Source organism: Miscanthus floridulus, chromosome 6 (assembly GCF_019320115.1).
Source record: "Miscanthus floridulus cultivar M001 chromosome 6, ASM1932011v1, whole genome shotgun sequence".
Lineage (NCBI taxonomy): Eukaryota > Viridiplantae > Streptophyta > Magnoliopsida > Poales > Poaceae > Miscanthus > Miscanthus floridulus.
The window spans coordinates 69267658-69284270 of NC_089585.1; the positions used below are offsets into that span (position 1 = coordinate 69267658).

Here is a 16613-nt window from a genome sequence, read left to right on the forward strand (position 1 = left end):
GAGGCCAAGCCTCAGAAGTGACAGTTGGCAGTTGGTTCTTGTTAGTGGCAGTAGTTCCTTTTAGCTCTAGTAATGACACGTGTCAAGAACGCTAGAGGTGGTCTAGGTGATGAGGATCCGAGGCATCCGCCTCGCTTGTTTGCTGAGGTGAAAGGCAAGGTGAAGAAGCTTACGACAAAGAAGTGTAAATTTGTAGATGCTAATACTAAGAGAGCAGCAGCAGTTGCAGCCATCGTAGAGCATGTAGAGAGAGGAGGAGATCAGAGTGGTGTTCGCATTATAGACCAGCTTTCACCAGCTCAGAGGGTCGTAGTCAAGCAGGTTGAGCGTCGTCATAGTAGTCCAGCTAGGACTGTCATGCTTGAAGGACAGCATGTTGCTTTAGATGAGAGTCAGCCTCAGGGGGAGCCATAGCAGCAGACACAGTCAGCAGAGCAGTCAAAGGGCATCTAGTAGGCAGAGCAGACACAGGAGGCAGAGCAGGCTCAGGAGACAGAGTAGGCACCTCAGCCATAGTTACGACGCTCTAGTCGTACTCATGCTTAGGTGACACCGAGGCTAGAGACACAGCGAATGGGTTCTCGTCTGCCTCCCAGACCACAGGATCCACCTCTAGTGACTCACCTTGATCTAAGGGCAGCCATAGCCAAGTACATGCAGCAGCTTAGGTTTGTGTAGTTCGAGGACTGGTTTCTGCTGAGGTGGGATGAGCGTGCTTCAGAGCAATTCTATACACCACTGCAGGAGGATTTCTATAATGCATATCTTAACAGTGAGGTTGCATTCAGATCTCAGAGGGTTTGCTCCATTGAGTCAGCTATTGCAGCAGTAGGAGAGCAGATTCACCCTCACCTATCTTATCTACCAGGGTTGATAGACTTACTTGGATGGACTGGCTGATATATACCATCATGGGTCCATGAGTTCTATGCTATACTTTGGATTGACCTAGGGCACAGGTTCATACACTTTGCATTCAGAGGCCGTGACTATAGGTTGATGAGCTTTAGGGTCAGAGAGATTCTAAGGATACCAGAGTCACCCATCTGCCTTCACGAGGTTTGCTACGGTCAGACAGAGCCTCCCAGATGCCCTCACGGTGGTCTTGTGCCTCCTACTAATTTGGTTCGACATTGCTTCATAGAGCCTTTTGGCGAGGGGTCGAGCAGGACACCTAGAGATCTTACTCCTACAGCGAGGCTGCTTGATGCTATCATGAGGAGGACCCTGCTCCCTAGGATGGGTTATCGTGAGGGATTGACTCGCATTCAGCTATGGTTGGTGACCTCTCTGATATAGCAGACAATGTTTGACATTTGGGATGTTATTCTATCAGAGATGGAGGACACTCTTGTAGAGGGATTTAGAGGCCACAAACAGCTACTTTATGCTCACTGGATCACATTCTTGATTCGCAAGGCAGTTATAGTAAAGTTCCTAGAGACTATGGCCGAGTATATAGGAGCTACCATAGAGTTTCCACTATATAACATGACTCAGATGCTCCGCCATAGTGTAGCAATGACACCTAGTCAGTCGCATCATTGCCTAGAGATGCTAGAGTCTATAGCCCAGCAGGATGAGATTATCAGGGGCATAAAGGAGGAGGAGCTAGATGCTCAGTAGGAGGGTTTGGTTGAGAGCGACCCCAATAATAGTTTAGATGATGACTACCAGGATATCCCTCAGATGCCTCCTCGACAACATAATAGTGAGGCCGGTGGCTCCAGCTCAGCTCCAACACAGCCACCACTGACAGACCCCGCTCTCCTTGCTATTCTAGAGTGGATGAGACAGGATCAGGCACGCCAAGCCTAGGAGACTGTAGCAGCCCTAGCACAGGTTTAGGCCAGATAGGACGAGTTCTAGAGACAGCAGCAGGCCAAACAGCAGTAGCTCCTGATCCAGCAGCAGTTACTTGGTTTTATGCAGCATGTCATTACTGCTATTGGGTCTGCACCGCCATAGCTTACACCTTAGCTCAGCTAGCCTGTCACCACTACAGTGACTCTAGCTTTATAGCCTAGTGGGCTCCAGAGTCAAGGACAACTAGCTACACAGTTTGCTTCACTGACAGAGTAGGTGTCCTAGTGGTTTGCTTCTCTAGTGCCAGCCTAGAGTCCTTCCTTCACACCTATTATCATGGGCTTCACACCGGCTTAGAGCTCCTCAGTACTTGTGATTGACACCCCAGTTTCTAGGAGCCTTAGTGCTACTTTCAGCGAGTTGACAGGGCAGCCTACACCGCTAAAGCTATGAGTCCCTACTCCTACCATAGTCGCTCCAGTTACTAGGACTATAGAGACGCTCCCTTTATCTGTTGCATCATCAGAGCCAGCTGCTATAGTGCTACTTATGAGTCACAGGCCGCACCAGCCCCATAGCAAACCCAGACTGCTTCAGCTTCACTTCCAGCGATAGAGGGTCAGACAGCTCAGAGCTCCAGATTAGAGGATGATGCTACCTAGTTTTAGATCGCTCACCATACCTCAGCACTCGACTCGTCTGCTCCTGTCCCATCGACCGGCCCTTAGGTTTAGGTGTTTGACGCCAAAGGGGGAGAGGGATCGAGTATGTTAGATCTTGGGGGAGCGCTATATCTTGGAGGAGCTTATGATTTAGTACTTTTGGATTTTTATGTGTGATACACTATTATGCATTCATGTTTACTTTCATGCATTGAACTATATACATATGAGTGTGATATTAATGTGATATGTGATATTTATATGATATGTGACATGTGTGCTCCCTACTTTGAATTATTTATATGTCATGTCACTTGGTTATGCTCATTTGCTTTGCTTTCGCGCTTTACTCTAGTTACTGACCGGACGCTGAACAGCAAAGTGACCGAACTCTAGGCATCAGCGTCCGGTCAACATCAATAAGGTTTCAGAGAGCAGTTTTCGTGACCGGACGCGTCCAGTCAGTGCTGACCGGACACAGGTCAGAGTTCGATCACAACTTAATGGCTCTATGGCGAAGATAACTGACCAGAGCGTTCGGTCACCCCGCGGAACACTGACGCAACCTCCTAACGGCTCATTTTGAATGAGGGGGTATAAATACTTCCTCGATTCATCCAAGGGAGCTCTCTTGCCCATTTGATCAGCTGAGAAACACCCTTGAGAGTGCTTAGGAGAGCAAGAGCCTAGTGAGGTGATTGAGATTTGAGAATCCAAGATTAAGGCCTCATTAGTGCAAGGAGAGTAGTAAGTGTGCATCCACCCTTCTCATTAGGCTTATTGTGGTCAAGTGAGAGTTTGTGCTTATTACTCTTGGTGATCGCCATCACCTAGATGGCTTGGTGGTGATCGAAAGTTTGGTGGTCATTCGGCGGAGCTTGTGGATGACCCAACTCAAGTTGTGAGCGGTTGTGGGCAATTCACCGCGACAGAGTGTCAAAAAATCAGCCCGTAGAGAGCACTTGATCCTTGCACGGATCAAGGAGGAGCTACACCCTTGCACTGGTGCTCCAACGAGGACTAGTGGAGAGTGGCGACTCTTCGATACCTCGGCAAAACATCGCCGCGTTCCTTGGCCCCGTTCGCTGGTCTGAATCTTGGCTGAAAATGGCAGAAAAACACTGTTCTGGCTGAATTGTTGTGAGAAAAAACACTGTTCTGGCTGAAAAAACAAGCCGAACAAGCCGAATATGGGGTAAGCCAAACGGGGCCCTTCTCCTCTCTTTAGTTTGAGCATTTACATTTGAGCTATTAAATTCTTATCTTTACATTCTTAGAATTGCCATGCTAGAGTAGGATTGGAACTTAGGGTGCTAAACTTTTATGCGGTAGATCGTTAGAATCACATTCTAGGCACAAAGGGTGAAGTGGGCTAAGTGTAGGGTTTAATTATTGCAAAGAATTTTAGAATTAGCCCAATTCACCCCCCCCTCTCGGGCATCTTGATCCTTTCACGTCTGACCCGCATATTGCTAAATCGCAGACTGGTTTCATATTTCTCTATGGTGGTGCATCCATTTCATGGCGGTCTATGAAGCAGACCTTGGTTGCCGCGTCAACCAACCACTCAGAGATAATCACCCTATATGAAGCCACACGAGAATGTATTTGGCTCAAATAGATGATCGATCACATCCAAAAGTCATGTGGCCTAGTTTTTAACAGTTCCCCACCGTTATCAATGAAGATAATGCTGCTTGTGTTGCATAACTGCATATGGGATGCATGAAAAGCAATCTTACAAAACATATTGCTCCAAAGTTCTTTTATCCTCACGGGATTATTGCTCCAAAGTTCTTTTTCCTCACAGGCTCCAGAATCTAAATATCCTACAAACTAAGTCCTGTGAAAATCTAGCAACTTTATTCACAAAATCTCTGCGAAGCTTCGATAGATGTTTCCGTAGAATTGACATGAGTGACTCAGAGAGTTGCAGGGTTCCCGAGGAGAAAACTCTTTAAACCATAGTCCATAATTTGGTTTGGAAGATCACAAACAGGTCCTAAAGACTAGTAGGTCCTGAAGACCCTATCCTGAACTGTTGTGCTCTTTTTTCCTGGTGAGTTTTTTCCACTGGATTTGCTCATGCAAGGTTTTTAATGAGGCAATAGGTGCAACACAACTTTCACCTGCAATGTACTCTTTTCTTCTACTTTTTTTCCCACTGGATTTGCTCATGCAAGGTTTTTAATGAACACTAGAAGGAGAAAATGATTATGGCGTGCCGTATTCTTGAGTAAAACGGCAATGCAGATTTTTCCCTTTCCGTGAATGCTTCTTTACTGGAATTGGGCAATAATGGTGCATTTACTTTTTTTTAGATAAGGAGGTGCAGTTACTTTATTTTGGTTCTTATACTCTATGTATTGTTGAGCGGAATAGTTATTTTAAGCACTGTTTGGTTGACCGAAACGGTTCTGATAAAAGGCGGGATTAGAAGAAACGGCGTTGAATAGCATACAGATGAAACGTTTCTGCTTGAAATGATTCTATTGATTCGTACTTTGCTTCCTATTAACGTGAATCCGTGAAAACGTGGTTTCAGAGTGATTCTGCAATCAAATAGTCTAGTGATTCTGATACGCCATCTGAAACGCAACATTATCTGAGAGATCTGGATACAAAACGTTTCTACCAAACAGGGCCTTAATCTCTCAACTACGGTCTGACACTCAATTTCATTCAAAACCACCGTTTCTGTCCTTAAAATTTATTTTTAGGCTTGGTTTCCCCTAACACTATCAAAATGGCCATTTTTCATCATCAGACTTTATATATTTTGGGCTCATTTCATGCATAGACTATTGAAGTGTGTATTACGTAGTCCTCAAACTTGTTTTTCAACATAACCTTGTCCCTTGTACTACATGGCGCTGCAGCATCATGCCTGGTCAGCTTCACTGCCACACACAATTGAAGATGAAAAATAATATTCGGATAAAAAGCTTTATTTTTAGTGAACAAATTTGTTTTCGACTCGGTAATATCTTTGGGGTGTGGGGTCGTCGGGAGGCAATTATGGACGCACCTCGATCGTATCCGCGTCCCATGCGCGTTTTCGGCTACGGGGGTCAGGGGGTGGCGACTGAGGTCCGTCGCAGTCGGGGATGGGTGCTTGAGCAGCCCGAAAGCCAAATTCTCATATACTTGTATTGCATATATACCAACCAACCCCAACCACATGTACATGCTCCATTTCCCATCCCTCAAACCATACGGTTCCACGGCGGCAGCGAATGAATGAAAGAAGTACGCAGGCGAGTTGTACGTACAGGGCACGTACGGCAAACATCCCGGCTTGTGTGCGAGTGCGACGTGCGAGTGTCATGCAATGCATGACGGTTGATGGGCTGATGGCCGGCTGTAAGAAAGATTCGGTCCGGCTCCCGACGCCCGTCGCGGTCGTGGTCGCCGCCGTGGGCTGCTGCCACGTCGCCCGCAGCAGCGAAGCGTGAAAGTGAAACAACGAACCAAACCAACAACCCCTGCGGCCTGCGCGCTCTCCCTTCTCCCCGTGGCACGGTCGAATGACGAGTCCCTCGATCCCTCCCGAGCCTTGCTTTGGATGAGCGGCGTCGTCAGAGATTCCGAGGCAGCGGAACAGCCGTGGCGCAAGCAGCCAGCGTACGTCCAGAGAGCAAAGCGGTACGTACTAGCCGCCAGACGGCAACGGCACGAGGCAGGCTGCACTGCATGCGCACCAGGACCGTTCCGTGCGGCGGCGCGGCAGCGGCGACGGGCGGACGAGGGACGAAGCTTCCGCGAAGCTTCGCTGGACCATGACGCCCCGTCCCCAGCAGGCCACAACAATAATCATGACTGGGGCGATCTTAGCATTCACTGCTCTTCCTCACCGCGAGCGAACCGGCAGGGGCAGCCCGGATCTCATCTCTCTCTTGCATGCATGATAATCCCTCCTGATTACTACTACCATCTCGCAAACCCACCAAACCTCGTCAATCGATCATCAACCAATCAGTCTCCCCAAACAAATACTAGTTCGATGTCGCATTGATCTTAATTCGTAGCACTGCTACTCCAGTCTCCAGCAGATATATACCCATGCTTTTCTTTAATTTGTCATTAGGATTAGAGTCTGGTTAGTACCATAGATATATCAATAATTCCTCGCATCTTTTGCCTTTCCGTGGCTCGCCTCCCCTCCATATATATCCATCCTCCTCTGCGCTCCCACAGCCCTGTGACTCTGTGAGCGGCGGCAGCCTCGCGAGGGGAGAGGGTTGGATCGGCTGCGGCTGCCGGACTCGATCGGCCTGGGAAGGATCAAGGATGGATCGGCTGCCTGACTCCACCCAGGGCAGCACGATGCGCAAGTACGCGTCGGAAGCCGGCTTGCTGCGCGCGGCGCGGCAGGGCCCCCACGGGCGGTCGCTGACGGCGCGCACGGCGCACAACATGTCCGCGTCGGCGCTGCGCAAGAAGTCGGACGCGTCGCTGGTGCGCAAGGTGCCCTTCGCGCCGCTCCGCCCCGTGCTCGCCAACCTGCAGGAGGTCTTCCTCGGCACCAAGCTCGCCGTGCTCTTCCCCGCCGTGCCGCTCGCCATCGCCGCCCAGTGCGCCAACTTCGGCCAGGTATATTATATTATTTATATCCCCCCAGCGATTGCGGTTCAAGGATTGATTGATTATAGCTGCTGTGTTTCTTCCTCAATCGATCGGCCGTGCTTACGATTCGATTAGCAGCCCTGAGGAACGGGGCAGCAGGGCGTTATTAGGTGATGAGTGAAATCGATAGATTACTATCGATCTCCCAGTCTGTGTGTCTGTCCTGTCGCTCTTCGGTCGGGAAGACCGATGTTGGCGATGGAGAGAGATGAGATGATAACAAGCCAGGCCAAATGGCCGTTCGATACTACTCCTAGGTGCTTAACGACATTCCCTTCAGCTCTGCTCTGATGCGAGTTGACCTCTTCCTTGGCCGGCCCTCCTGTTGCCAGCCATCTCCTTGAGAGTTGAGACACACACAGACCGTGACAACGGGCGCCTGCTGCTCTTGTTGTTTCACGTTCTGCAGCATCCTCCTATTTTCATTTGCAATTTTGCAGTCATCCGGGCGTCCGGTGGTGTACCACGGCTGGCTCTCTTGTTTAAATGCCAAAAGTTGTTAGCTGTTGTTGGACTATACTAAGACGGTGTTTGTTTGTCTAGTTGCTCCTAAAACTCATGTCACATCGAATGTTTAGATACTAATAAGAAGCATTAAATATAGATTAATTACAAAACAATTACATAGATGGAGGCTAATTTTCTAGACGAATTTTTAAGTCTAATTAATCTTTCATTAGCAAGTGATTACTGTAGCATTACTGTAGCGCCACGTTGTTAAATCATGCACTAATTAGGCTTAAAAGATTCGTCTCGCAAATTAGTTCAAGTTATGCAATTAGTTTTGTAATTAGTCTATATTTAATACTCTATACATGTGTCCAAACATTCGATGTGACAGAAATTTAGAAACCAAACAACCCCTAATAGGGTCGTAATATACATACATATGTACTCACTTCGTCTAGAAAAACATACAATTCTAGCACAGTGCTATAATTTAGTTTCTCAAGTTTAATTAATTATAGATAAAAAAATCAATATTTAAGATATCAAATAAATACCACTAGATTAATTATAAAATATATTTTTTTAATAAATTTATTTAGAATCATAAATGTGAATAGTATTTATTAGAAATTTGGTCAACCTAAACTATTTTTGCAGGCCCGTAAGGCCGGAGTTGGATGCTTTCTTGAACAGAGTATATACTAGTCCCTTGTTTTTTCCCATCTACTAGAAGTAGTACTCCTCTCACCACTCCTCCTCTCACCTTGATATTTTATTTTACCAAACAGCAATTTTTTTTAGCACCGCTACCATGTTATGATATCAATATTTATCTATCTTCCTCTCTAATTTATTATTTTGCCATGCATCGTTCGAATTTTTATTATGCGGATATATATAAAGTGGCAAAAAGAAGTGACGGCCGTTGCTTGGCGCGAGACAACCCCTGCCTGAGCCTGCAAAACCAACCTTTCTGCTGATGAGCAGATGTAGCCACACACGCAGCCAGCACGTGGGTCGGCGGCCGGCGGCCGGCGGGGCAGGGATAACGATGAAAACGGATTGAATACGGACATTAATATTTTTTTTTTTCGAATTTGGATTTGAATATGGATAGTATCAACTATATCAGATAGGATACGATTAGATATCGATATCATAAATATGCGATTTAAGTATTCAGATACGGTATCGGATGTTGGATATTCGAACTCGGATACGGAAAGATCTCAACCCCTCTAAACGAATTCGGTTTCAAATACAGTAAAAAAAATATCTGTACTGTTTTCATTATAGAATACCGATGCCCAGCCCTTGCCGATCATGGAACACAGGATCAATAATACTACGTTCCTGCTGTCCTGCGCTGCACGGATCCACCTTTTACCACAGACTCTGCTGGACTGCAGCATCCCTTTCACCGGAACAGGCAGCACCAGCATCTGCGCCTTGCTGTCCTCGCTTTTATGACTCCTGCTGCACGACGTGGGGTCTCCAGGATTTGCTCCGTGGAGTTTCCTGCTCTTTTGGTGGTGTGAGAGCAACGTCACGTACTCTAGCTAAAAAAAAAGGTTATATAGCACCAACCTGCCACTCTTACATTGGATATTGACACAAGACTAGATTAGTCTAATTTTCGCACTACTTATACTACTTAGTTTCCTTACCTCACACAGTGATATATAGTAGTACAAAAACATTTTTTTATATAGTTCGGTAAATGTAGAGACGTACTAGTAGGAGTACATGCGATCCATTTGTGTTAATCTTGGTTGAAATTTGAAACGGAACTGCCCCATTCATTGGCAGGTGTGGGTGTTTGCGCTCAGCTTACTCGGCCTCGTTCCTCTCTCCGAGCGTGTCAGCTTCCTCACCGAGTAAGCCCATCATCGCCAGTTGTTTAAACTTGCGCTTCATTCATGTAACAACCCTAACTAACTACATGCTGACACGCCTTGTGCTCTGTTGTTGTCATTCCTGCAGGCAGATCGCAATATACACCGGTCCCACTGGTAAGTCAAATTCAGTCTACTATGACTTGCCTTGACTTTTCAAAGTCAGCAACAGTGATCTCATCATGAATGCTTCTGCTGCTCTGCATGACGGCGCTACTACGTACGTACGTACAGTGGGCGGCCTCCTGAACGCGACGTGCGGCAACGCCACTGAACTCATCGTCGCGCTCTTCGCGCTCATGGAGGGCAAGATCGAGGTGGTCAAGTGCTCCCTCCTCGGCTCCGTCCTCTCCAACCTGCTGCTCGTGCTCGGCACCTCCCTCTTCTGCGGCGGCGTCGTCAACCTCGGCTCCGACCAGCTATACGACAGGGTGCGAACCAAACGTCGTGCATGATATGTGTATGCAAGTTACCACCCAAGACTCGGACTCGGAGGAGGAGGATGATATGTTTATGCTTGTGCAGACACAAGCGGACGTCAGCACGGGGCTTCTCATCCTCGGCGTGCTGTGCCAGTCGCTGCCGCTCATGCTGCGCTACGCGGTGAGCGCCGGCGAGCACTCGGTGGCAGCGGACACCACGGGGCTCGACCTCTCCCGCGCCTGCAGCATCGTCATGCTGCTCGCCTACGTCGCCTACCTCTTTTTCCAGCTCAAGACGCACGCCCAGCTGTTCGAGCCGCAGGACGACGACGGCGAGGCAGAGGAGGACGAACAGGCGGTCATCGGGTTCGCCAGCGGCCTCTTCTGGCTCGCGTTCAAGACCGTGCTCATCGCCATCCTGTCCGAGTATGTTGTCGGCACGATTGAGGTACAATTTATGTACTACATCAATCATTCATTCCCTCTGTTCTTCTTAATTAGCTATAAGATTGGCCGCACTAACGTGCGCTACATACACCAATCACGCCTGTACCCACTGCCAGCCTACCTCCAAATCCTGGGGTTTGTCCGTCAGCTTCATCAGCATCATCCTGCTACCAATCGTCGGGAACGCCGCGGAGCATGCCGGGGCCATCATTTTTGCTCTCAAGAACAAGCTGGTAGGACACACCCAACCCAGATTATATTCCTCTTGTCTCACAGCCATGAACTGTTCATGACTATAAATAGCCCAATCATGTAAAGTTATTAACTATTTCGCTCCTGATGCAACACAGGACATCACCCTCGGAGTAGCTTTGGGGTCGGCAACCCAGATCTCCATGTTTGTGGTGGGTATTACAGTTTATTACAAGTGATGACGCGTCGTACCATATCCCGTCCAGATTTCATTGGCTTAAATTACTACCTAATCATTGTGGAATAATCGTGCCATTAGGTGCCGCTGAGTGTCATTGTAGCTTGGATCGCGGGTATTCAAATGGATCTCGACTTCAAGCTGCTAGAGACCGGCTCTCTCTTCGTCTCAGTAATAGTGACAGCATTTACTCTCCAGGTACACAGCTACTCTCCTTTCTCATCATTGATGGACATGTAAAAGTTCAAACTGAAAGGTTTACAATATATGATGGAACTTTAATTTGGTAGTGAAGACTACTTACCAATTCAACTAGAAAGAGTTTGTTTATATTAGTAAGTAAATGTGGTTGAGTCTTTTTCTTATTGTGTTGACCATACTTTGCGATTTTTGCAGGATGGATCGTCACATTATCTCAAGGGGATCCTTCTGCTGCTGTGCTACATTGTGATCGGTGCATGCTTTTTTGTTACGAGGCAACCTGCAAGTATGTTGGCTCCTTCCATAGAATAGACTGAGATTTACACTTTGTCTTCAGTTGTTCTGATTTTGCCTGTGTCATTTTCGTCCACCTTTTTCATAATATAGGTCATGCAAACAACAATGGTGCTGGGCTGTCGCTGCCAACTGGTACTTCGAGTGCACAAGTTGCATGACGGGTGAGTCTGCAGAACCTTTGTTATTCCGTTAGTTCATATATCCAATAGTAGTTTAAAAGGATAATAGGTGTTTTGGTTTGACCAGCTGATGGCAGATATGATATGAAAGTAACTCCTGTCTTAATCATGCGTATGCATGCCCCGTTGCTATAGAATCATCCTGACCTTGGGACAGCTGGTGTGTTAATCATTTGATGAGTAGCTAATGTGTCATATTCATAGATTAAGTATACATAGGTCCTAGTATATAATTTTGCCACGCCAATCACATGTCCATGTCCTGCATGAAACTTACTTCAATGTGTCTTAATTTATCTGTCATCTTTCTGGGCTGAATGCTTGTTTTCCACGCAGCAAGAACTATTTTTCAGTCAGCGGCTTCTAAAATACCTGTATTAAATCTTCAATGTGCTCAGTCGTTTAGTCGTTTAAGCTCAACTGACATGAATGGTGAGGTTTGACCGTCCCAATATATATCCATTTCACGTTCTGACCAACAGATGACTGCCTTATATCTCTGCAATCCTGTCTGATTTATTCTGTCATCATCTCGAAACAGTTTTTGTGTTTGATGTGTATAGCCAATATGCTGTATTCATAGATTTAAGTAGGTGTGTGTCCTAATATGTATTTTTAGCAATAAATATATGTGCCTCGAGTAGCAGTAATGTCATGCGACTTTTACATTAATGTGCTGTGCCTCAATTGTTTTTTTCTTTTAAGGAACAGGAGGGGCAAGCCCCTATCCTTTTATTTGCTCTTTTTTCCCTTTTATTTTGATCTGTAAGTAGCTAGAACAATCTTCACTGGTGCCCATCATAAATACATGCAGGAAATAAACAATGCTATAGCCACAACAGGACGTATATGAATTTGGGATGCTGATGAGAATTTACGACATCAGAGTGGTTCTATCCACAGTGTCTGTCAGACACTGTACACATGGTCAAAACTAGTTAACAGACAAAGATACCACTATACCAGTTGTTTAATTAATACCAACTAGTACTCAAGTGAGAAGTGGCATAATTGTTGGGCTTGCGCTGTCTTTATTTATGTTCGTTCTTAAATTAGTCCATATTTTAAAATGGCAGGTCTGTTCCAAATCTTGAGTAAATGACATGAAAACAGATCTGGAGGTTGCAACAATTCTTGACTACTAAAGTGAAGCTTAGCATTATGTCCTAACGATCTTGCATTAATATGTGACTTGCAAGATGCACGAATCATATGCAATTTACTTTAGTGAGTAGCATTATTTTGCAGCCAAAGGCTTCAATTCTTTACTACGAAAGTGAAGCTTAGCATTATTTCCTAATGATCTGTAACTACCAACTTGCATTCAAATGTTGTAACTCTGTAATTTCATCTGATGACCTATAACCATGCAGTTCAAGAGTCATGCCTGAGGAAATGAGCATCCAAGACAGCAACGCAGTGTTCAAGTCTGAAACAACGCTGTGCAAAAATTGATGCTTTCAGAAGAGGGGAAATCGGTCAGTGGCTCAGTGCTGTCGGAGAAATGTATTCATCAGTGCGCAAAATCGGCATATGAAAAGTATCATTTGTGCTTGTATTACTATTGGTTTAGTTAGGCTAGCTGCTGTTGCAATAAGGGTAGCGAATATGCATCCGGTCTATGTATATGATGGTGTCTTGTTTCATTTACTATACATTAATAAGATATGCAGAGGGTGGATTTGTATATATATGCGGCTTGCGCGTTTTTAATAGATGATTTCCAGCTTGTTTCACTGGGGTAACCAGAGGGGGATCTTGGCTCAAGGCAGCAACCACAGGCCTAGGATAATTAAGTTTATTTTATGGGTCCAGGAAATTTATGCAAACACGAAGTTGCATTCAAACCCGGGGCCTGGAATAATTAATACAACATTATTGTCATTTGTATTTCTAATCAAAAGTTGTCAAGTGTCTTTATTTTTAGTTATCATCCGCTATTCATCCCCTCCTCTAGCGGCTTCCTAGATCCTTAACAACCCCTTACAACAATCTACTGGCCTTCCTACTTTCCGCGTTTGCAACCATTTCATTCCCCTGATTCCTGGTGCTCGACCAGTTGCTGCTATCAGACCATACCGGTGTCCACCTAAACTTATTACAGACGAACTCAAGATGTTGGCTCAAGGATTGATACAGTCCAGTGTTAGCTTGTTTTCGTCCCTGTTCTTCATGGTTTCTAAGAATGATGGAACTTATCATTTCTGCGTATATTTTCGTCATTGGTTGAATGCTTTAACATTAAAATCTAAGTTCCATGTTCCTATTTTTTACTAGCTTATGGATGAATTAACGTATGAGACATGGTTTTCTAATTAGGATCTTCATGCGGGTTTTTAGCAAGGGGCTCTTGCGTTTGTACCCTTATTTTGTATCGAAATTGTGATTTTGCCCCTATTTTTTTGACTTTGTGAATTTACCCCTACTGTGCCGTTCACGAAGCACCGGTTTGCCCCTGCTCCGTCATCCACCCCTAACGGTGTTAAACTTTATACAAAAGGACATGAATGCCCATGCGATTTTGCCCCTATTTGTTATGCCTAATTGTGATTTTACCCTGATTTGGAATTAGACTTTTTTATTATATGCTAACAATTGATTAAATTTGGTCAAACATATTTGGCACAACTTGCAATTATTTGAACTCAGATTTAATATTGATAAATATTCAAAATTTTGGGACCAAAACGTTCATAATGATGACAGATGTAACGAGCCGTGTACACGAGCCGACAGGTCGGCCCCGTGGTGGCTCCTCGCCGTCGGCGCGGGCGCGGGAGGGCGACAACTCCGGGTCGTAGGCAGCACCAGCACGAGGGAGGAGGAGCGGCGCTATCCGACAGAGATATATACCAAACTGGTAGAGTTATATACCAAGAATTCGATCTCTGCCCTTGAACCAAACCAGTAGAGTTATATACCAAGAACAAATTTGATTAGGGTCGCCTAAAATTTTTACATGCAAAATTCAGAGAAATTTGGCAAAGAACAGAGCTACTCCAATCAAACACAAGGCTCTGCTGAACTCGTTAGCTGGCTGCTCTGCTGGCCTGAAGAAACAGCGGCGCCGGCGGGAACTGCACAGCGGGCGGGGACGGAGCTCCGTGGGTGGCCGGGGATCCAAGGGAAACTGTAAACCACCAACCTGAACAGCTCCTTCTTTCATGGACACGGTAAAGGTGTTGCCACTCCCTTTTTTGCTGTAAGTGCAATTCAAAGCTGAGTCAGAACTGGAAACCAAAATGCACTTACGCACAATAATTTGTACAGCCTTGTACACCCTGTCTTATGTGAAACTATTGTAGCCTTAGCTAATTACTTGTGAAGCATAATTATTTCAAGGTACTCCAAGCACATGACCACTTTGCACAGGCACATATAAGACCAAGTGTGGTGAATCAATACATGAAAACCTATGAATCATGTGCCCAGAATGGTTGTAAAACAAACCTGGTTGTCAAGCCGCACATTGAGAGCATCAATACTGGTTATGGTCCCATCATTTCCAGCTTCCTGAACAACTGCTTCTAACTGCCACAAGAACCATTGATGGTACAGTTTTACATGAACATATAAGAAAGTTGACACAGCGTACATAGCATCAGATTGAACTATACAAAGCAAGCTATCACATACCAGCCCCTTGTAGTATGCAACTTGTGGCACAGAATACTTTGTTCCGAGCTTCGATTCTTCATCGGCAATGTTATTCACTACTCCATAGTACACCATTCCATCATACTGGTTCATGCATGCTCGCAACTCAAACTGCAGGTATGCTAACTCCTTGTTGAGCTTGAGAAGTGTATCGTTGAACAGCTGATGATGAGTAGCTGCAAGCCATGGGACAGGCTTATTGTTTGACCATCCATGAAACAGTAAAGTCTGGAAGCCAAGAGCAGTGTCCACTTTTAATACTAGAGGCTACATGCATGGAAGTACTCAAATGGTGAGTTTTTACAGCAACTAGGAATAATAACAGCAGGATCAGACTTGTAAACACCACACAGCATCGCATAACGAAACTAGGATGCAACCAACCATGCTTTTATTTAGATTTCATCAGAACCCACCAATTAGACAGCTAAAGATGCATATACCACATTTTGGAGAAAAAGCACTAGCGACAGAGCAGGTTGGGTTGCTATAGGAGCATTTCTCCGAGTAATTTTTGTCGCAAGTAGATATTAAGTTTGATCCCACTCAGCCAAATCCTCACTTAACCAGTCTTCCATAACTTGTCCTAGATACATACATGTACATGGTTTGGCCAATCAACCAGACCTCAGCCAAAATACAGATAACTGGAACTCTTCTTCTATCTAGGCCAAAATAAAGTTGGGTTCACAGTCAGGTAAGGTTATTGTTAAAGACAGCCAGACGATGCAAGTATGCAGTGATTATGAATTTATGATAGGCTTATTGTTTGATCATACAAGAAAGAGTAAAAACTGAAAGCAAATATCAGTATCCATTATAATGCCAGATTCTAGAGTGCACATCAGTACTAAAAAAAGCAGGAATCAAGGACAATAACAGTAGGATCGGAGTCGCAAACAACAGGCAGCATGGCATAACAAAACTAGGATACAGCATACAGCCAACCACGCTTGTATTCAAATTTCATCAAAATACCACCAGTTAGACAAATAAGATGCATACACAACATTCCAAAGGAAAAGCAGTAGCGGCACAGCAGCAGTCCGGTTGATTTGCTAGAGGAGCATTTCGTCGTGCAGCTGGGCTGCCGCGAGCGGAGATAATAATAAGACATATGGATGGCCGTGGCCCGTGGGCGAGCAGGCAGATGGCGTACCGGGGTTCTTGCCGGAGATGGCGACGAAGACGGCACGGAAGTCGCGGTCGGAGAGCGGGCCCCAGGTGAGCAGCGCCTGCAGCAGGGTGTGGTGCCGCCACGACAGCGGCGCCATGCCCTCTCGCTCGCTCAGCAACCGGCGTCGTCGGGGTCCGGCAACGGGAACGCAAATCGGGGACCTAACCTACTCCGCCGCGGGGTGGGAGACGAGAGGTCGGAGTGAGGGAGGGATGAGGAGAGGGCGGCGGCGCCTGGGGTGGAGGGCGCGCCTGGACGAGGGTGGCAGCAGCCTGGGGTGGAGAGCGCCTCGCGCTCGCCGGAGGAAGCCGCCTAGAGAGGAGCTCGCCGGAGGAAGCTCGCGCTCGCGTGGAGGGGAGCTCGC

At 46.1% G+C, this 16613-nt stretch overlaps 2 protein-coding genes across 3 annotated transcripts; one reads left to right on the forward strand and one right to left on the reverse strand.

Moving 5' to 3' along the window:
* Positions 1–6354: 6354 nt before the first annotated feature.
* On the forward strand, positions 6355–13104 carry LOC136456099 (vacuolar cation/proton exchanger 1a-like). Of its 2 annotated transcripts, XM_066455868.1 has the most exons (11): positions 6359–7061; positions 9354–9421; positions 9528–9556; positions 9674–9870; positions 9965–10309; positions 10425–10541; positions 10659–10712; positions 10820–10936; positions 11135–11225; positions 11327–11397; positions 12789–13104. In XM_066455868.1, the coding sequence occupies exons 1-10, from the start codon at positions 6759–6761 to the stop codon at positions 11392–11394; spliced, it is 1389 nt and encodes a 462-aa protein (XP_066311965.1). In that variant the 5' UTR covers positions 6359–6758; the 3' UTR covers positions 11395–11397; positions 12789–13104. The 2 variants fall into 2 exon arrangements, with proteins under 2 accessions (XP_066311966.1, XP_066311965.1); XM_066455869.1 differs by lacking the exon at positions 10659–10712 and having other exon boundaries at positions 6355–7061.
* A 750-nt stretch (positions 13105–13854) lies between these two features.
* On the reverse strand, positions 13855–16346 carry LOC136460661 (uncharacterized). Its single transcript, XM_066460279.1, has 3 exons — positions 16232–16346; positions 14866–15248; positions 13855–14615 (listed from the first exon to the last, which is right to left on the reverse strand). Exons 1-3 carry the CDS (start codon positions 16344–16346, stop codon positions 14445–14447), a joined length of 669 nt encoding a protein of 222 aa, XP_066316376.1. The 3' UTR covers positions 13855–14444.
* Positions 16347–16613: the final 267 nt, after the last annotated feature.